Consider the following 20,938-nt stretch of genomic DNA (forward strand, 5'->3'; position numbering starts at 1 on the left):
ACCAATTGGTATAGGAGATATTATTTAAAAAAAAAAACATTACTTTTTAAGCTGTTATTCAAAAAAAAAAATTACCAACTTAAAATTAAAATTCTGACCCAACTATTGAGTTTACAAGAAAAGTCATGAGAACCTTTTTTGTAGAGAATTAAATTTCTTAAAAATTAGTTCCTTATCATTTTTATCATATCTCCCATACAAATTGGTATAGTAGATATTTTTATATAAAAAAAAAAAACATTACTTTTTAAGCTGTTACTCAGAAAAAAAATTACTAACTTAAAATTAAAATTCTGACCAAACTATCGAGTTTACAAGAAAAGTCATGAGAACCTTTTTTGTAGAGAATTAAATTTCTTAAAAATTAGTTCCTTATCATTTTTATCATATCTCCCATACCAACACCACAAATAAACTCAGAAAACAAAATTTCACTTTTTTTGATTTTTTATTTAAACTACAATAAATATATAAAAATATCACTGATCATTAATATCCAAATTTTAAAATTACATTTACTACACTATTTAGTAATGAAAGGATTTCAACCTCCTGGTTCTATTTACCAACTTATAAAATTTACAAGTCAATAGATCGCAATATTCCTTAAACATTTTGAAGCTCTCGACCACAGAGGGCAGATTAGAAATGTTCAATTTCATTAAATCACTTTGAGTTTCATCACAAGGGTTGAATAAGATGTCATAATAAGTGCTATTAACGTCTTCACTAATTCCCATTCGTTTCATGCACTCGATTTCGTAATAACACTGACTTCTTAGCTCATCAAATTGTCCATCTTCCCTGACCGACGCAATATTACTGTCACAGACATACAAATCAGCTTCATGAAATCTAACAATATGTTCTTTGATCACTTTCACGGCCCTAGTGGCGCCCACTTTTACCGCCAGCTCCAGCGGGGTTAGTTCGCCATTTTGATTAACGCGATTAATCGACGCGCCAAAGCAGAGCAGTGACTTGACAACTTCGCTGTTCCTTTTATGGATGGCCACCTGCATTGCCGTCAGTTGCCGGCCATCAGTGGACACTTTGACTGGATGGTTGACGTTGACTCCTGAATTGATCAGCAGTTCGACGATTTCCGGTTTGTAAAATCTTGATCCAGTAATCGCATTATAAAGAGCCGTGCAGTTGCCGGGAGTACAAAATTTATTAACTTCTGCGCCTGCTTTCAGTAATTTTTCAACTGCGTAACTGTTGTGACGTTGAGCTGCGACGTGAAGGGCAGTACCCCATACTTCTGTCACGATATTTACGTCACGATTTTTCTTTAGTAATTTTTTAATCAATGACCTGTTGTCAAAATAAATTGATAGTTGCAAAATTGTTGGGTCGCCGTACAGAGAACAAGAAACTCGTTTATTCGCATCGGTAATTTTGGCAAACACCATCGACCAATACTGACGGCGTAGTTTTTTTAACTCTGACACTTGAGAACACATGGTTGTTGAGGGTTCAAAATTTTGAGATTTCGTGATGTCGCTCATTTGAAAGACGCACAGCAACTGAAAAGGAACTTTGTCCTGCAACGAAGATTGGGTCTGGCTTGGACTGGAGTAGTGGGGGAAGGGCACTAATGACGGGTCCTACCGATGAGTCTAGACTAAATATTTACGGCAGGTCAGTGTGGCGCTATGGGTTTAAAGAACACGGACAATAGGTAATGGACGTAATTATAAGAAACCGATTGGGTTTTTCACACAACAAATACTATGTGGATTTAAAGTATCTTTAATTATTTTCAAATAGTTAAGTGTGATGGTAATAATTTATTTTTGATTGACGAAAAATTTTGAGTGAAAAAAGAAACGAATATATTGAGTGGGACATTTTTGAATTTTTTTTTTTACTACACTGTAAAAAATAAGGGGTAAGTCCAAGTGGTGTAGGGGTTAAAATTTGCGGTGTTAAATTTCAACACCGGAAGCGGTGTTAAAATAACACCGCTGCTGGTGTAAATATTTTTTACCGGTGTTAAAATATTTTATTTAGTGTGCGCGCATGTGTTTTTGAGTGTGCGTGTCTATGTGTGTATATGTGTGTGTGCGCTCGTGAGTTTGAGTGTATGTGTGCGTGTGTGAAGATATTTTTTGAGTTTTATAACCTTTCCAAAGTTAATGTTGGGAGCAATGACGCATGCACTGTACTTTGTATTATAATCTATAGTATATTAGCCCTTAAGGTTCTAATTATTCTTCTTTTGTATTGTGGTTCAGTTCGCCTCAATAAACGAAGCAGAGTAGACATACGTCTAATAATCAGTAGTTATTATTTCACACGTCCCATTGAATCCAACAGTTAATACTCTGAGCGGACGCAGTTTACCCGGCTTTTACACCGGTATTTTAACACCGGCGAATTCCGCCTCCTACACCGGTGTAATTTTATTTTAACACCGCGCGGAGCTCAAATGAGTGCATTTTTAACACCGCTCTTTTTACAGTGTAACAATTATAGTTAATTAATTAACCAAATAATTTTTTGATTTAAATATAGGCTTGTTGGTACTCATTTTACTCAGAATCACTTGGAGAAAAATATCACCATGTGTAAGTTTCATATATATCAGAATATAAATATATCATAAAAATAAATGAAAATAAATATGACTTGTAAGTATTCATTTTAAAGGGTTTTAAATGCCTTATTATTGTTGTACATATATATGTATATATATATGTCGGAGATGAAAGAATACCTGGACTTTGCCTAGGATTTTGGAGTCTCAATTATATCTAGTAAACTTAATCCTATTACGATTTTCTTTTCGTAATTATTTAATGACAGTAAGCTTAGACTCGGAATATCACACCTGGGCTTCAAACGTATTCATGATCAGAGGATAGCAGGGTATAGAATATGAAGAAGGCAGTAGTCAATTCATTAGTTAATGAGGTATAGCTTCTTCGTATCCTTTAAACATTTACCTTAAGTTTTGACACAAAGAGTAATAATTTTTGTTCTTTTACAGACAGTCGATGAGTGACGTCATTACAAAACTACTGATCGTGTATTTTTAGAAACCATAAATCTATCTCAGCAGGATCGAAACACTGACGTCCTTTTTAAAAATCAGTCACGTCAATCAAAATTTATTGTCTTGTTCTTTGCTACACTAAAGATCTTTGGATTTAGAGATTTTGTTTCCGAGAGAAACTCAGCCGAAAATATCTGATAACTTTTGTTATAATGAATGTATAAACTAAATTTAATATGTAGATTAAAAAAAAATATGTCAATATTTGAATGTAAAAAATGGAAAAAAATTTCCGGTACCGGGAATCGAACCCGGATCGCCTGGGTGAAAGCCAGGAATCATAACCATTTGACCATACCGGAGTGACAATTTTTAGCCATTTGGTGATATATGAATATCCAAAAATATCAATTGATCCAAATGAGCGAAAAAAAAAGAAAATTTCTATTGAAATTTCGCTTTTCTATCATCTATTTGATGAATTATCAATTATTTAAATCAGCAACTCATTTAATTTAATGATATCACGTTTTTTAAATTTGAAAATTTGAATTTTCCCGCGCGAAATTTAAATTTGAAATATTACCGACAGAGCTCTCTGTAGTCGATTAGAGTCATTATTATTATTTTTTGGGAGTTCTAACCTCAAACTAATGATTTGAATTTTATTTATAAATAAATAATTAAAAAAAAGAGAATATAAATGAATGATTGATTGGTTTAATCTTTGAATTAAAGAAGTAAGTGTTTGTCAATTAATAATTAATGGAGTATATAAGTAGTCTTTGTTGGAATAATAAGTTTGTATTGTTATTTTGCAGTTAAAATAATAGAATAAAGATGCAGGGTCTGAAAAATAATCTAATGGGTTTGATAAGAAATGATTTTGGATTGACTAGATTGAGTACTAAATTATTGCCCGCTGGGTTTCATACTACGGCGAGATGTAAGGAAGAAGAACAGGAAAGAGAGGGTCCAAAGAAATGGTTAGAGTATAATAAAGTTATTTTGCCTCCTCAGAAACCCGACGAGCCTCGGAGACCAGCGGTAAGTTTGTTTGGAAAAATATAACTATGAAAATTTGATTTTTTGGGAGACAAAAATTTTTTTTTGGAAAATTTGTTCGGTAGTTTTGTAGAGCGTTGGGAGACGAGTAAAATGAGTACCCACAAGCCTATATTTAAATTATAATATTTTCGAGTCATATATTTATTAATTAATGCTGACCTTTAATTATTTAAAAAATTAATTTATCCAAACCTAGTCATGTGGGTACTCATTTAACTCAGAATGCGTCGCTTTATAAGAATCTACTCGTGATTTTGTTGCTTACATACTTTCAATCCATAGAAAAATTCAAATTTCAATCATACATTCCTAAAAAAATTTTTTTTCTTGTAAAATTGATAACTTTTTTTCAAAGTACGCGAAATTCCAAGTACATTGAGTACCCACAAGCCTATATTTAAATTATGATCTAATCGAGTCATATATTTATTAATTAATGCTGACCTTTAATTATATAAAAAATTAATTTATCCAAACCTAGTCATGTGGGTACTCATTCAACTCAGAATGAGTCGCTTTATAAGAATCTACTCGTGATTTTGTTGTTTACGTCTTTTCAATTCATGAAAAAATTCAAATTTCAATTATACATTTTTTTAAAAAAATTTTCCTTTTGTAAAATTGATTTCTTTCTCTCAAAGTACGCGAAATTCCAAGTACATTGAGTACCCACAACCTTATATTATTTTTCAGCCCTTTTAATTCATCCTTAACTTAATTAATCTGCCCTTACATTAATCAAAAAATTAATTTATCCAAACCTAGTCATGTGGGTACTCATTCAACTCGGAATTCTCTTCTCTTCACCATACAGCTTTTAAAAATTTTCTAAAAAAATTTCCATAGCAAAGAAAATCAAAATTTTTCTGATTTCCAATTTTTTTTGTTATATTATTAATAAGAAAGTTTTTTCTTTTCTAGTTTGTATGTCACATGAAGACAAATATCAAGTACAGTCCAAAAACCATGTGGTACATCGCCGTATTGGTCCGTGGTCTGTCTATAGATGAAGCAATTCGTCAATTAAGTTTTCTGTGTAAGAAAGGCGCAGTAGCTGCTAAAGAAACTCTATTAGAAGCCCAACAGATTGCTGTCGAACAACATAATGTTGAATTCAAAAGTAATTTATGGGTTTGTAAGTATTAAAAAAAAAAAAAAATAAAACCGAATTAAATTACAAAACTATAATTCTTAAAAAATAAATTAAAAATTATTTTTTCAGCTGAATCATTTGTTGGCAAAGGAATTTCAATCAAAGGTATCCGTCGACATTCTCGTGCACGTGTGGGACGTATCGACTACCGACATGTTCATTATTTCGTAAAATTAGAAGAAGGCAAACCTCCGAAGAATTATTATTTACCTGAGCCACCAACTCAAGATGGTTTACTTGATGATTGGCTTGAAAAAATGCGCAAACGTAAAATTATAAATACATTGTAAAAATTTTTATACATTTTATCCATTAATTAATAAATAATTAATTAGAATATTTAATTACTTTTGTCTTATGATTTTTTTTTGAATAAAATGAGAAAAAGGAATTATGGATTGGAGATCTGAAGTAATTGATAAGTATTTCAATTGTTTAAATTATTGTAATTTATTCCATTGATGACACGGAAAAGTTGTAATAAGTTGAACAGATATTAATTTAATTAAAAAATTAATTAATAGAAATCCATATGATGAAATGGAATCAAGTGTCACTGCTTACAACTTCAACTTTGTTCTTCTCCAATGACGCCTCTTGGCGTTGTATCTAAAAAAAAAAAGTGGAGATAATAATTAGTTGGGTTGGTAAAAGAATTGTGTTTTTTGGAAAATGGGTATGATATTTTGGTTCTGCGTTCGATGCCGAGTAAAACGTGTACCCACATGCCTGGGTTCAGAAGAAAAATTTTTTAGATCATTAAAAGTAATCAATTAATTAATTACATATATGTAGATCAAAATATAGGCATGTGGGTACTCATTGCACTGGAAATTTTATAAACTACACTAATAAAGTAACTAGTTAAAAAAAAAAAATTTTTTCCTAAAAAATTAAAAATTGCAGCTGATGACTGGAATCATTTTTTTGTTACAAAATTTTTTTTTGGAAAATCTATGATTTGGTTCTTAAAGTTCATCAAATTTCCAGTAAAATGAGTACCCACAACCTAGTATTCTAAACACAAAATTTTAATGATTAATAATAATTACACGAAATTAATTATAAATTATCGAATTAATTTTTTTACCAAAACCTAAGGGTGTGGGTACTCATTCTACTCGGAATTTTAATAAGTGCAAGAAAAAGTCATCTATTAAAAAAAAAATTGATTTGAAGTAAATTTCAAAAGTATCAAGAGTTGATTCGATCAATTATTTAATCGAATTCTCATTTTTGGTTCAAGTGAATACTTTATTTGGACTGTGCGTGAAATTTCCTGTAAAACGAGTACCCACAACCCTATGATTAAAAAAAAATTTTTTTTTAATTAATTAATCAATTTAATTATCAATAAATCACTTGATATTTTTTTTAATCGAAACCTGGGCATGTGGGTACTCATTCAACTCGGCATCAGCTATAACTCAAGAATACTGAACTTAAATTACTCATATATTTATATATAAACAAATATATCAAAAAAATATCCAAAAGTTACAAAGATCCCAAAAAATTTTTGTGAGTGAAATTAAATAAATTTAAATATTAAAAAAATGTATATATTCTTAAAATGTATAGACATATATATATTTGTATATATGTTTTAGTCAATAAATTCTAACCTCAAATTTAACTTTTAGTCAAAACCAAAATAAAGTTTTTAGGAAAAGAAAAAATTATATTGCAATTAATTAATAAATTAGTAAAAAATATATAAATATATATATGTATAATTATAAATATATAAATAGTAAAATTACCTGATGGTGTTACCAGTTCGCATTCTCACCCATTGGGGAATTGGACGATTTTGTTTCAATTTTTTAGCGAGTTTACGCTTGATAATAAATGTCTTGTGTGCCGACTATAAAAAATAGATAATTATTTATTAATAATTAAAAATTATTTTTATTATTTATTATAAGATGTCAGAGAAATCATCGGATTATTTATTTAAATAAAAATCAGACTTACCATTTTGTCTCGTGGGTCGTCACGTAAAGAAACAGTAAGAGAAGGAGAGGAAAGATAGAGACAGACAAACACAAAAATGGCGCCGGTTAGATTTTCAAGCGCGCGCAGGAAATTAACTGCGCGGTTTTTACTGCGCAGGCGGGAAAGTTTGAATTGTTTGAAAAAATAAAAGTTGGTGCGTTCTGTGGAAATTAATTTTGGTATTCGATACGCACGCGAATTCAAATGCACAAGAGAGATTTTATCGAATTGAAATTGAGATCGATAAATCGTAAGATAGGAAATCGATAAAGTATCGAAATTTTTTTTTTGTACACAGAAAAAAAAAATTCTGGACTGAAGGTAAATATTTTTGATTCAAGAATATTTTTTTGGAGACCGAAATTTTCTCAGAAAAAATAGAAATCTCCGACCAAGACGAATTTTTTTTAACCAAGACAAATTCTCTTGGCTCAAGAAAATCTCGACTCGGTTCCCGAAAACGTTTGTCTTCAAAAATATTTTCTGGACTCAAGATAACTTTTTTTTCTGTGTACTTATGACATGACAGGTAAGGGGGAGGGGAAGAGAGTGACGACTAAATTTTTTAGTTGAAAATGGCCCGTAACTTTTTATCTATTGGAAATAACTCACAACAATATAAACGTTTTTTGTTCATTATGATGTCCTCTAGTAGGGGGAACCCCAAAAAGTCCTGAGCAAAATTTATTTTTCGAGTAATTGACGTCGGGCAGATGAGGCAGACGCGGGCAGATAAAACTGTCTATGGATTTTTATGAAGAATGGCCTGTAACTTTTTCCCTGTTGGGAATAACTCAGCACAATATAAACGTTTTTTGTTCATTATGATATCCTCTAGTAGAAGAAACCCGAAAAAGGCCTACGAAGAATTTTATTTTCAAGTTCAGACCCATTTAACAATAAGTGAACATGGAGGAAGATACCGCTGTCTATGTAATTTTATGAAGAATAGCCCGTAAATTTTTCCCTGTTGGGAATAACTCGGCACAATATAAACGTTTTTTGTTCATTATGATGTCCTCTAATAGGAAAACCCCAAAAAAGTCCCAAAAAAAATTATTTGTTTGACTTCCGTTACCACGAATGGCCAGGGAGGATCAGGAAGGACCCAGTCCATGTATTTCTATTAAAAGTGGCCCGTATTTTTTTTTCTTTTGGAGATAACTCCATATAATATAAACGTTTTTATAATACGTTTTTATAAACGTTCGTTATAATGTTCTCCAGTAGAAAAAAATTAAAAAAGTCCTGAATAAAATTTATATTCTGACTTATGACCCATATCAGGACAAATGAAGATGACACTCTCGATGTAATTTTATAAAAAGTGACCGTCACTTATTTGGTGTTAGAAATAACTCCACAGAATATATATATGAATTTCATGGCCAAAAAATCAAAAGTTTTTTCGTAATCAATAAAATAAAAAAAAATTAATAATAATAATTTAGACACTAATTGATGGTAATTTATGTCAATAATAATTTTAATAAATAAACGATATTACTTATCATTAAATTATGAATACTTATACTAATAAATATGTCTTTATTATGATTTGAATATTTTAATATGTAAATTCCAAAGTGATGACGCCCGACCTTAAAAGTAAAAAAAATTTATACTGATAAATATAAACACTTCCTACGTTTTAAAATTAGCTATCTATTTGTTTACATACTCAAGAAGGTTCATATATTTCGATTCATGATCTTATGAAATATAGAAATGTATATCTATACATACATGCATATTTCCAAAATTTACTAAAATGCAGTTATTAATTTTAAAAATAAAATAACTCCGTAACTTATGACTTTAAAAAAAAATGGTCTGAATATTTTTCACAGGAAATTTAATCCTCTATAACTTTATCTCAGTGCACTTAAGCCGTATCTTTGATACTTTCCCCACAATTTGAATTTTAACTTCCCCGTGTCCAATTTCTGAAGAATCAAAAATTCAAAAATCTTTTTATGCCTAAAAATCGAAATTCTATCAGAACTATCACAGATATCGAAAAATTGATAAGAATAAAACTTGTAGCTCTTTAAATTTCCTACAAAAATGGTCTCTGCACTTTTTTACCTCAGACTCTTAGTTCCTGAGTTATTTGAATTCAAAGTCAATTTTACTTCCTGTGGATTTATTATCATTATAATTATTATTATTATTATTATTATTATTATTATTATTTATTTTTTTTGAAGTGCGGGAAAACGTGTTAAGTGACTGGATAGTATATATAAATACATTTTAATAAGTAAAAGTATTAGATGATTTTAAAAATTCACTCTAAGCGCGTCTGGAATTTATTTTTCATTTTTGTCAAAAAAAAAAATTAAATAAAAACAATAATGAAAATTAATTACTTATTAATTATAATTATCATAAGTGTGTTAAGTGTAAGTGATACTAAAGTTGTAAATAAATTAAAAACTTTTGTAAGTAAAATTAATTTTTTTTTGAATTTCTGAGGATCAAAAACTTTTTTATTGAAATTCTCATTTGATTTTTTTTTTTTTAAATTAAGATCGATCTCGTAGAAGAAAGTGGATATGTAGGTGAGGAACACAAAGTGAAAACAGAGGACGGGTATGATTTGATAGTGCACAGAATCTCTGGCGGGCCTTTGAGTCCAGTTAGATTTGGAAAACCAGTTATTTTATTACTCCATGGGCTTATGGGCGCATCTGACGTGTGGGTCTTACGTGGACCTGCTCAAGATATTGGTAATTTTTTTTTTTTTTTCAATTATTTATCATTTTTTTGGAAACAAAATTTTTTGGTAATTTCGGAATTTGTTTTTTTTGAGAAATTTTTGCGGTGAAAAAAAAGTTTGTGGTGAATTTTACGGTTAATTTAATAGAGAATGAGATGCATGATTTTGATTTTGAAAAAAAAATTTTTGGTACGTGAATTTTTAATTTTAAAAAAAGTGGAAATTTAAAAATTGGAGGGAAAATAACTTTGAGTTGCTCTAGTGTCTAAACTATTGAATTTATGAAAAAAACTAATGAAAAGTTTTTTGTAGGAAATTTAATGCTGAATAATTTTAATTCTTGTCATTTTCGATGTATCTGTGATATTTTAGCCGCAATTTTAATTTTAAAGTTAAAAAATAAGTTGCGATATTTATCTTCGCGGTCTATTTTTCTTTTATTAGTTTGTGTGTGCGGTAAAAAATTAAGGTCTCACTGACGTAAATTACTCAGAATTTAATGCACTACAACCTCCATGCCTCATTTTTTTCGAAATAAAAACTTTTAATTCATAAATTTAAATTTTAAACCCCGAGAAAAAAATTTTCTTTTCAAAGCCAAATATTTTTTTCACTTCAATATTTTTTTTACTCCCGTTCGAATCAGAAAATTAATAAAAGTTGTAGGTCATTTTACTCGGAATTTAATGCACTACAACCTCCGCACATCATTTTTTCAAAATTAAAAACTTTTAATTCATAAATTTCAATTTTAAACCCCAGAAGTCTGAATTTTTTACTTTTGATCCCCAGCATATTTACTAGTCGACCAAGACTACGACGTCTGGGCAATAAATGTACGTGGTAATTACTACTCTACATTACACACGAACATTACCGAAAATTCTACCTACTGGAACTTTAGGTACTGACTAATTTTTGTATTTTTTTAAATTTAATTTGGGAGAAATTTTTTCTGATCGAAATTTTATTTTTTTAAATTAATTAATAGTTGGCATGAAAATGGAATGTACGATGTACCAGCAACGATAAATTATATATTGTCATTAACAAACCAAAGCAAATTGTCGTTAATCGGACACTCGATGGGTGGAACTGAAATTCTCGTTTTATTATCAACGAGGCCTGAATTTAATAATAAAGTTAATATTGCAATAACATGGGCACCTGCTGCAACAGTTACTCATGACATACCCGGTTTTTTTCCAAATTTTTTGTTTCAACATGCCAATGAAGTGACAGTAAGTCTTGTATTTTTTTTTATAAAAATTTTCAGAATTTCGGGATTTTGGAGTTTAAAAATTCCTAGCGTCTAAACTATTGGAGTAAAAAAAAAAGTCATGGGGACTTTTTTGTAGGAAATTTAATCCTCTATAACTTTAGTCCTTATGACTTTTCTCATATTATTGATATTTTGGCTGCAATTACGATTTGAAGGGTAAAAAAAAATAATAAATGGAGTGAATCTGGGGACAAAAATATATTTTGACTTTTTTTGGTCCTAGCGTCTAAACTATTGGAGTTGAAAAAAAAGTCATAAGGACTTTTTTGTAGGAAATTTAATCCTCTATAACTTTGATCCTTAGAACTTTTCTTATATTTCTGATAGTTTGGCTGATATGACGGTTTGAAGAGTAAAAAAATAATAAATGGAGGGAGTCTGGGGACAAAAATGTATTTTGATTTTTTTTGGTCCTAGTGACTAAACTATGGAGTTTAGAGAAAAAGTTAAAGACACATTTTTTGTAGAAAATTTAATTCTCTATAAATTTATTTCAGTGAATTTTAACCGTATCTCTAATAGTTTAGTCGCAATTTTAATTTTAGTGCCAAGATAAGAATGATATAAATTTTTTTTGTTTTAATTACAGAATTTATTTAATGAATATAATTTATATCAATTATTGCCACGAGTTACTACTAGAAGATCAAATTTATTAAATATATTATTTAATTTATGTTGGAAATTAAATATTAAATCATTTTGTTTTAAATTAATTGATTATACTCTAGGATTTCGGAATCTTGATGATTTAGAACTTGTAAGTATTCATTTTATCAATATCTTATATATATAGATATACATATATATTTATATATATTTTTGAATAGGAAATTCAAAATGCTCTGAAATGAGTACCCACAAGCTAAACTTATTTTTATATATATTTTTAAAAATATATAGCTCATATTTATTCAAATATATGTCATTGAAATTATTAAAAATAAATATGACATGTTGGTACTCATTTTAAAAGGGACGAAATTTTCTGTATTACTAAACAGTTTATATATAAATATATACATCTATATATATACATATACATATATATAGATATAGATATATATATCTCTATATTTACATATATATTTGAATAGGGAATTGAAAATGCATTAAAATGAGTACCCGCAAGCTAAACTTATCTTTATATATTTTTAAAAATATATAACTCATATTTATTGACATATATATGAATCATTGAAATTATCAAAAATAAATATGTCATGTGGGTACTCATTTTAAAGGGCACGAAATTTCCTGTACTGTTGTGTAATTTAATTTTCATATATATTTATATATACATATATATTTGATATTTTTTAATGAGCAATTAATAATTATTTTTAGTCGTCAATATTACGTATAAAAGATCATTATCCACAAGGAACTTCACTAAAAACATTTTTACACTACGGACAAATATTTGCCAGTCGTTTGTATTAATTTAATTAATTTATTAATGACACTGTTTATTTGGGTAATTAACTGGATTAATTTTTTTTTACAGGCAGATTTCAACAGTATGATTACGGAAAGATGGTTAATTTGATAAAGTACAATGATATCAAACCACCGGAATATTTATTGAGTAGAATAACGACGCCAGTTATTATTTATTATGCTCGCGATGATCGATTAGTCACTAAAGAGGTAATTACTTATATTTTACCTAAGAGTAAATTATATATGTAATATGAATTGGAAATTTGATGAGCTTTTGAATGAGTACCCACACGCTATACTTATTTTCATATTTTTTTTTTTTCAGGATGTCGATTTATTGTTGAAAAAAATTCCAACTGCAATTGCCAAAGAAGTACCGAGCGACGATTTTGGACACCTCGATTTTATTATTTCAAAAAATACCAAATCATTAATTTATGACAGGGTAATAGAGGATTTATATTCTTATAGAAATTATTATTATTTAACAAATAATGTAAAATAATTGTTATAGAAAATATATATATATTTATAATTACTGTAAATAAATTGATTTTTAATCATGTTTTATTTGAAAAAAAAATTTAATTTACTTTAGGGGTGATACGGTCATGGGGTCTATGAAAATTTATTTTTTGAACATGGGGTTGTTGGTACTCATTTTACAGGAAATTACATTTCCTATAACACCCCGAAGTCAGATTTTAATTATCTAGATTCAGTAATTTGTACGTTCGAAATTTAATATCCACCGTTTTTGAATAAAAAACCTTTTTTTCAAAATATGGGGTTGTTGGTACTCATTTTACAGGAAATTACATTCTCTATAAGCCCCCGAAGTCGGATTTTAATTATCTAGATTAAGTAATTTGTACGTTCGAAATTTAATGTCCACCGGTTTTGAATGAAAAACCTTTTTTTCAAAATATGGGGTTGTTGGTACTCATTTTACAGCAAATTACATTTTCTATAAGCCCCCGAAGTCAGATTTTAATTATCTAGATTCAGTAATTTTTAATTTCGAAATTTAATCTCCACCGGTTTTGAATGAAAAACCTTTTTTTCAAAATATGGGGTTGTTGGTACTCATTTTACAGCAAATTACATTTTCTATAAGCCCCCGAAGTTAGATTTTAATTATCTAGATTCAGTAATTTTTAATTTCGAAATTTAATCTCCACCGTTTTTGAATGAAAAACTTTTTTTTCAAAATATGGGGTTGTGGGTACTCATTTTACGTGAAACTGACTTCTCTACACACCCCTGCAATCCGATTCCAATTATTTTTATTCCTATACTCAAGCGGTCTCACTTTAGTTTCCAGCATTTGCGGCTAGAAATTTTTTTTTTCAAAATATATCGATGTGGGTACTCATTGGACGCAGAATCAAGTCCTCTACACTCTCCCACAGTCAATTTCCAATTATCATCATTTAATCACGAACGCGCTTACATTCAATTCTCAGCCATTTTCCCAAAATTTTTTTTTTTTAAATATATTGATGTGGGTACTCATTCAACGCAGAATTTTATGCTCAGAAATAAAATCCCAATTTTCTTTCAATCAAAAAATCTTGTCCCCATCAACCCTCCCCCCGCTTTTCCAAAAACTCGAAGTTAATGATCAAAATTTCCAACCACTTCATTTTCAATTCCCCCAAATTTCTAAATCTTATCTCCACTTCCAAGAAATTTTTTGTTTCTAATCACCCCCTCCCCCTTTTTCTACAAAAAAAACCGCGAACTCGCGTATCAAAATCCCTCATGCAAATAAATCACTTTTATCACCAAAAGAAGCCATAAATAAAATATTATTCCACAAAATAAAGTTAAATAAATAAATATATAAATATATATTGATGCAATCGACCTTGTAACGCGAGCCACCGTCCTCTTTAGCAAAACGATCGCGTAATTTCGCAAGTGCATTCAATGAAACTTATAGAGAATGTATCCAGCAGTTAAACACTTTTATATTCTATTCAGTCCGGCCGGCCGGCCGCTTAATTAATCCCATTTATTTATTTCATTATTACAATTATCCATTAATTTTCCCATCCTCTAATTACTTACTTCTATTAATTACTAATTATCAGTGGGTCAATCACTGGGGGTCAACTAATTGGGACTAGATTACGGCTAGAGGAATTTTTTGATAAAATGTCCCTGACATGGTTTCAAGTTCATTTGCAACAAACTGCAAATATTTATGTAAAAGGGTGTTATATATATATGTATATTTATATATATGAGTATTTAGAAAAGTGTTGAATTGAGAAGGGGAGAGAGATTGTTAATCAGTGGTATTAGAAAATAGCGTTTGGTTGCTGAAACACGTGTCGCTGGGCTGGAGCTCATTTACTTGGGCTGGAGGTGTTGCGTCGCGCAACGCGGCTTAAGATTGAGATTGAGTTGTAGCATTATATATATAGATAATTTTAAACGCAGAGTCATTGTACTTGTTCGCCATGGGATCGAGAGCTGGTGTCTTGGCGGTCTGGTTGATCGTTTTCGGTGACGTTCGATTTTGCTCGGGGCTCGATCAGAATCCCAACACGGATTTGCTTACGGTAAGTTGGTTTTTTGTTTTTTTGGGTTTTTTAAGGGTTGAGGGAGTGTATGTGGGGTAATCAGTGGCTGTTGAAGTGGAAGATTTGATTAGAAATTAGTTTTAGAAGAAATTTTTGAATTTGGCGGCAAGAGGCCTTTGGGAGAATGAATAGAAATTTGAGATTTTTGGTGATTATGCGAAAATTTTTGGGTGTAATTGAAGGTGTTTGTTGGTAGATGGTGTAATTAGTGGGTAATGAAGTGTAATATTTGATTAGGTGAGCAATTTAGAAGGAATTTTTGAATTTGGCGGAAAGAAGCCTTCGGGAGAATGAATGGAAATTTGAGATTTTTGGTGATTATGCGAAAATTTTTGGGTGTAATCGAAGGTGTTTGATGGTAGATGGTGTAATTAGTGGGAAATAGTGTAAGATTTGATTAGGTGAGCAATTTAGAAAGAATTTTTGGATTTGGCGGAAAAAGGCCTTTGGTGTAATGAATGGAAATTTGAGATTTTTGGTCATTATGCGGAAATTTCCGGGTGTAATTGAAGGTATTTGTTGGTAGATGGTGTAATTAGTGGGGAAGGGTGTAATATTTGATTAGGTGAGTAATTTAGAAGGAATTTTTGAATTTGGCGGAAAAAGGCCTTTGGTGTAATGAATGGAAACTTGAGATTTTTGGTGATTATGCGAAAATTTTTGGGTGTAATTGAAGGTGTTTGATGGCAGATGGTGTAATTAGTGGGTAATGAAGTGTAAGATTTGATTAAATGAGTAATTTAGAAGGAATTTTTGAATTTGGCGGCAAAAGGCCTTCGGGGGAATGAATAGAAATTTGAACATTTTGGTGATTATACAGAAATTTTTGGGTGTAATTGAAGGAGTTTGTCGGTAGATGGTGTAATTAATGGGTAATGAAGTGTAATATTTGATTAGATGAGTAATTTAGAAGGAATTTTTGAATTTGGCGGAAAAAAACCTTCGGGAGAATGAATGGAAATTTGAAATTTTTGGTGATTATACAGAAATTTTTGGGTGCAACCGAAGGTGTTTCATGTTGGGTAGGGTAATTAGTGCTAACGGAGTGTAAGATTTGATTAGATGAGCAATTTACAAGGAATTTTTGAATTTGGCCGAAATAGATATCTGGTGGAACGAATGGAAATTTGAACATTCGGTGATTATGCAGAAATTTTTGGGTGTAATTGAAGGTGTTTGTTAATTAATAGTGTAATTAGTGGGTAATGAATTCATAGAAATGATTAGAAAGGCAGTTAGTAGTTAAATTTTGAATTCGGTCAAAATAGGCCTTCGGGGGAATGGATAGAATTTTGAGGTTTTTTGTAATCACTCGGGTGTAATTGAAGTTCTCAGATGGCAGAAAGAGTAATTAGGAGCCGATGAATGGAAAGATAATTTATAAATTTTTTTACGCTTTAATCGGCACTTTAATTGCAGCCAGATTTAATAACCAAATACGGATATCCCGTCGAAGCGCACAGAGTAGTAACCGAGGATGGTTACATTCTCGAAATGCATAGGATCCCTTACGGACGATTCGAAAATCGGCGAGTGCTAAAATCCTCGAGGTTCAACCGGTCTCCAGTTCTTCTGCAGCATGGGCTAGCTGGCAGTTCTGCGGACTGGGTTCTAACTGGTCCAGAAAAGTCTCTGGGTAATTTAAAAAATTAGCGTACTTGTACATATATTTTTTTACCTCCTAGTCATATATTTTTATCAAAACAGCTTATATGCTTGCCGATGAAGGCTACGACGTCTGGTTAGGAAACAATCGTGGGAACATTTACTCGCGTCATCATCGTAATTTGTTATCAACTAATCGCACATTCTGGGACTTCAGGTACAATTAGTATGACTACTTTCAAATTTTAAGTTTAATTTAATAAATAAATTAATTAATTCGGCGTTTTTTTAGTTTTCACGAATTGGGAATTTACGATCTGCCGGCTATGATCGATTATATATTGGAATTAACGTCGAGATACAATCTGCTGTATGTCGGGCATTCACAAGGCACTACGCAATTCTGGGTAATGACCTCGAGTAGGCCTGAGTACAATGACAAAGTAAGTCTGGCAGTTGGCCTTGCACCCGCAGCATACACTAGTCATATGCGGGGACCAGTTACGACACTTGCTAAGTTGACATACTTTGGTGTGGTAGGTTATATTCTGCTGTTATTAAGATAAAAAATTAATTTTTAAGGGTGGGGGTAAAATAGCCCGGTAACTTGAGAGTTTGGAAAATTACTGTGGGGTTGTGGGTACTCATTCCAGAGGAAATTTTACGTAGTACATAGAAATACTTGAAATTGTGGAAAAAAGAAAAATTTTAGATTTTTAAATTTTGTTTTTTTTTTCGATTTGAATTTTGAAATTGGAATAATGGGATGTGGGTACTCGTTTGAGAGGAAATTTGATGGAGAACTCAAAATTACTATCGGTTTTTAGAAAAAAAAAATTTTGGATTTTTAATTTTTAATTTTTTTTTGATTAAAAAAATAGTGATGTGGGTACTCATTTGAGAGGAAATTTGATGGAGAACACAAAAATACACTCAATTTTGAGAAAAAAAAAATTTTGGATTTTTAATTTTTAATTTTTTTTTTGGATCAAAAAAATAGTGATGTGGGTACTCATTTGAGAGAAAATTTGATGGAGAACACACAAATACACTCAATTTTTAGAAAAAAAAATTTTGGATTTTAAATTTTGAATTTTTTTTTTGATTAAAAAAATAGTGATGTAGGTACTCGTTTGATAGGAAATTTGATGAGGAACACAAAAATACTATCACTTTTTAGAAATGAAAAATTTTGGATTTTAAATTTTGAATTTTTTTTTGATTAAAAAAATAGTGATGTGGGTACTCATTTGAGAGGAAATTTGATGGAGAACACAAAAATACTATCAGTTTTTAGAAAAAAAAAATTTTGGATTTTAAATTTTGAATTTTTTTTTGATTAAAAAAATAGTGATGTGAGTACTCGTTTGAGAGGAAATTTGATGAAGTACACAAAAATACTATCATTTTTTAGAAAAGGAAAATTTTGGATTTTAAATTTTGAATTTTTTTTTGATTAAAAAAATAGTGATGTGGGTACTCGTTTGAGAGAAAATTTGATGGAGAACACAAAAGTATTATCAGTTTTAAGAAAAAAAAAATTTTAAATTTTAAATTTTGAATTTTTTTTTGGATTGAAAAAATAGTGATGTGGGTACTCTATCTACAGGAAATCAGATCCTAAACACAAATCCAAAGTCATTTCTTGGGAAAAAAATTCGAGATGGCCATATTGTCCTCTTTTTATCTCCATTGATTTGTAATTTTCAGTGGGTAGGTGAGAGATTCGGTTACCCTGAGTTCGGGTCTCGGTCTCCCTGGGGCAAGTTCGTTGGCAACTTAGTCTGCCACGGAGGCGCGCCGACGCAGTTTCTCTGCAGCAACATTTTGTTCTTAATCGCGGGGTACAGTCAAGGAGAGTTAGACGCAGGAAACCTGACGGTCATAATTGGCCACGTGCCTGCGGGCGCCTCCTGGAAGCAGTTCGTCCATTTCGGCCAGGGTTTTATTAATCCTGGTAATTTATTTTTAAAATTTTTATTAAAAAAATTAAACAATCAACTGATTTGAATATTTTTTTTATCTGAAGGACATTTCCGAGCGTTTGATTATGGAGAAAATAATGATAAAAATTTAAAACTTTACAATTCATTGATACCACCAGATTATCAACTTGAAAAAATAAAAACACCTATCGCACTTTACAGTAGCGATAACGACTGGTTAGCAACACCTGAGGTAATTGAACTTAAAAATTAAAAAACTATTTAAATAAAATTTTTTTTTTCAATTTAAAATTTTTTTTTTATTCTAGGATGTCGACTTATTACGATCCAAGCTACGCAATATTGTGATGGACTACAAAGTAGAGGGCAGACTTTTCAATCATTACGATTTCCTGTGGGGCAATTCGGCACCTGAATTATTATACCAGCCAATTATTAGATTATTCCACAAATATCGATGACTTTATTTTTAAACAATTAAATGTTGGATGAAAAAAAAAAATTATGCATTTATTGTTTCTAGTCAGAGTTGTTTTGTTTGTTATTATCAAAATTTCTGCTAAATTTTGTTGATTTGTAATAAAAAATAATAAAGTATTATAGAGAAAATTGTTTTCATTTTTGGAAATTCTTTCTGGGTGTATTCTATCTTTATTTACGGCTAATCTATTAAAGATATCACAAAAATGCACTGGAATAAAATTGTAGGAAATTTTATCTTCTACAAGTTTGTACTCATTTATTTTTACCGTATCTCTAATAATTCGCCTACAATTTTAATTTTAAAGTCGCCTGTCTTCGAAATTTGAAAATAAAAATTTCAAATTCTACATTTCTATCTTTATAAATTATTTACGGCTAATCTATCAAAGATACGGCAAAAATGTACTGGAATAAATTTGTAGGAAATTTTATCCTCTACAAGTTTGTGTTCGTTCATTTTTACCGTATTTCTAATATTTCGGCTACAATTTTAATTTTAAAGTCACCTGTCTCCGAAATTTCAAAATAAAAATTTCAAATTCTACATTTCTATCTTTATAAATTATTTACGGCTAAACCATCGAAGATATCACAAAAATGTATTGAAATAAAATTGTAGGAAATTTTATCCTCTACAAGTTTGTATTCATTCATTTTTACCGTATCTCTAATAATTAGGCTACAATTTTAATTTTGAAATCTTCTGTCACCAAAATTTCAAAATAAAAATCCCAAATTCTATGTTTATATCTATATATATTATTTACGGTTAAACTATCAAAGATATCACAAAAATGCACTGGAATAAAATTATAGGAAATTTTATCCTCTACATATTTGTATTCATTCATTTTTACCGTATCTCTAATAATTAGGCTACAATTTAAATTTTGAAATCTCCTGTCACCAAAATTTCAAAATAAAAATCCCAAATTCTATGTTTATATCTATATATATTATTTACGGTTAAACTATCAAAGATATCACAAAAATGCACTGGAATAAAATTATAGGGAATTTTATCCTCTACAAATTTGTATTCATTCATTTTTACCGTATCTCTAATAATTAGGCTACAATTAAAATTTAAAAACCACCTGTCTTCAAAATTTCAAAATAAAAATCCCAAATTCTACATTTTTATTTATAAAGACTAATTACTGCTTAAATATAAAAAATATCACAAAAACATATCGATACAATTTCTTTCCTTTTGCACTCCAACAAATTAATCCAAACTGTAACTTCATTAATTGATTAATTCATTAATTAATTGTTCAAAAATTTGCTGTTACACAAAATAATTTTTTTTGAGCAATGGTCAGTAAAATAAAAAAAAATTTTTTGAGGTCAATTAATTATAGAATTTTGATTAATCACCGATTAATTGACTGATTAATAGGTGGGGTAAATTTTTTAAATACGTAGAAATTAAAAAAAATGGAGATGAAGATGAAATCTGAGATTGATTGGTATTCAGGTTGATTTGTTGATATAGATAATTTAATCATTAATAATAATAATAATTGAGTATTGTTGTGATAATAGCATGAGATGAAGAATTTGATTGTTTTCAATATTATTTATCTAATCAATGTCTTTAATCGATACGATTGTCATGAATATTGTGTATAAATAACATGTAA

The 20,938-nt window shown here is 29.8% G+C and overlaps 5 protein-coding genes and 1 non-coding gene across 6 annotated transcripts; 3 read left to right on the plus strand and 3 right to left on the minus strand.

Moving 5' to 3' along the window:
• Positions 1 to 527: 527 nt before the first annotated feature.
• On the minus strand, positions 528 to 1,466 carry LOC130678120 (uncharacterized). Its single transcript, XM_057485106.1, has 2 exons — positions 1,413 to 1,466; positions 528 to 1,292 (listed from the first exon to the last, which is right to left on the minus strand). Exons 1-2 carry the CDS (start codon positions 1,464 to 1,466, stop codon positions 528 to 530), a joined length of 819 nt encoding a protein of 272 aa, XP_057341089.1.
• A 1,825-nt stretch (positions 1,467 to 3,291) lies between these two features.
• Trnae-uuc (transfer RNA glutamic acid (anticodon UUC)) lies at positions 3,292 to 3,363 on the minus strand. The gene has a single exon. It is a non-coding gene; the product is annotated as a tRNA-Glu (tRNA).
• Positions 3,364 to 3,590: 227 nt separating this feature from the next.
• Positions 3,591 to 5,566, plus strand: LOC130677397 (39S ribosomal protein L22, mitochondrial). The gene is made up of 4 exons (XM_057484150.1): positions 3,591 to 3,741; positions 3,823 to 4,048; positions 4,991 to 5,204; positions 5,292 to 5,566. Exons 2-4 carry the CDS (start codon positions 3,842 to 3,844, stop codon positions 5,510 to 5,512), a joined length of 642 nt encoding a protein of 213 aa, XP_057340133.1. The 5' UTR covers positions 3,591 to 3,741; positions 3,823 to 3,841; the 3' UTR covers positions 5,513 to 5,566.
• An 81-nt stretch (positions 5,567 to 5,647) lies between these two features.
• Positions 5,648 to 7,350, minus strand: LOC130677409 (60S ribosomal protein L39). The gene is made up of 3 exons (XM_057484163.1): positions 7,200 to 7,350; positions 6,986 to 7,089; positions 5,648 to 5,831 (listed from the first exon to the last, which is right to left on the minus strand). Exons 1-3 carry the CDS (start codon positions 7,200 to 7,202, stop codon positions 5,783 to 5,785), a joined length of 156 nt encoding a protein of 51 aa, XP_057340146.1. The 5' UTR covers positions 7,203 to 7,350; the 3' UTR covers positions 5,648 to 5,782.
• Positions 7,351 to 9,287: 1,937 nt separating this feature from the next.
• LOC130677300 (lipase 3-like) lies at positions 9,288 to 13,187 on the plus strand. The gene is made up of 8 exons (XM_057484001.1): positions 9,288 to 9,664; positions 9,754 to 9,952; positions 10,735 to 10,846; positions 10,934 to 11,183; positions 11,814 to 11,984; positions 12,572 to 12,656; positions 12,732 to 12,874; positions 12,993 to 13,187. Exons 1-8 carry the CDS (start codon positions 9,578 to 9,580, stop codon positions 13,170 to 13,172), a joined length of 1,227 nt encoding a protein of 408 aa, XP_057339984.1. The 5' UTR covers positions 9,288 to 9,577; the 3' UTR covers positions 13,173 to 13,187.
• Positions 13,188 to 14,494: 1,307 nt separating this feature from the next.
• On the plus strand, positions 14,495 to 19,408 carry LOC130677306 (lipase 3-like). Its single transcript, XM_057484013.1, has 7 exons — positions 14,495 to 15,237; positions 16,678 to 16,894; positions 16,966 to 17,080; positions 17,156 to 17,399; positions 18,574 to 18,820; positions 18,893 to 19,041; positions 19,118 to 19,408. Exons 1-7 carry the CDS (start codon positions 15,136 to 15,138, stop codon positions 19,268 to 19,270), a joined length of 1,227 nt encoding a protein of 408 aa, XP_057339996.1. The 5' UTR covers positions 14,495 to 15,135; the 3' UTR covers positions 19,271 to 19,408.
• Positions 19,409 to 20,938: the final 1,530 nt, after the last annotated feature.

The sequence above is a fragment of the Microplitis mediator genome, chromosome 1 (genome assembly GCF_029852145.1).
Source record: "Microplitis mediator isolate UGA2020A chromosome 1, iyMicMedi2.1, whole genome shotgun sequence".
NCBI classification, from domain to species: Eukaryota; Metazoa; Arthropoda; class Insecta; order Hymenoptera; family Braconidae; genus Microplitis; species Microplitis mediator.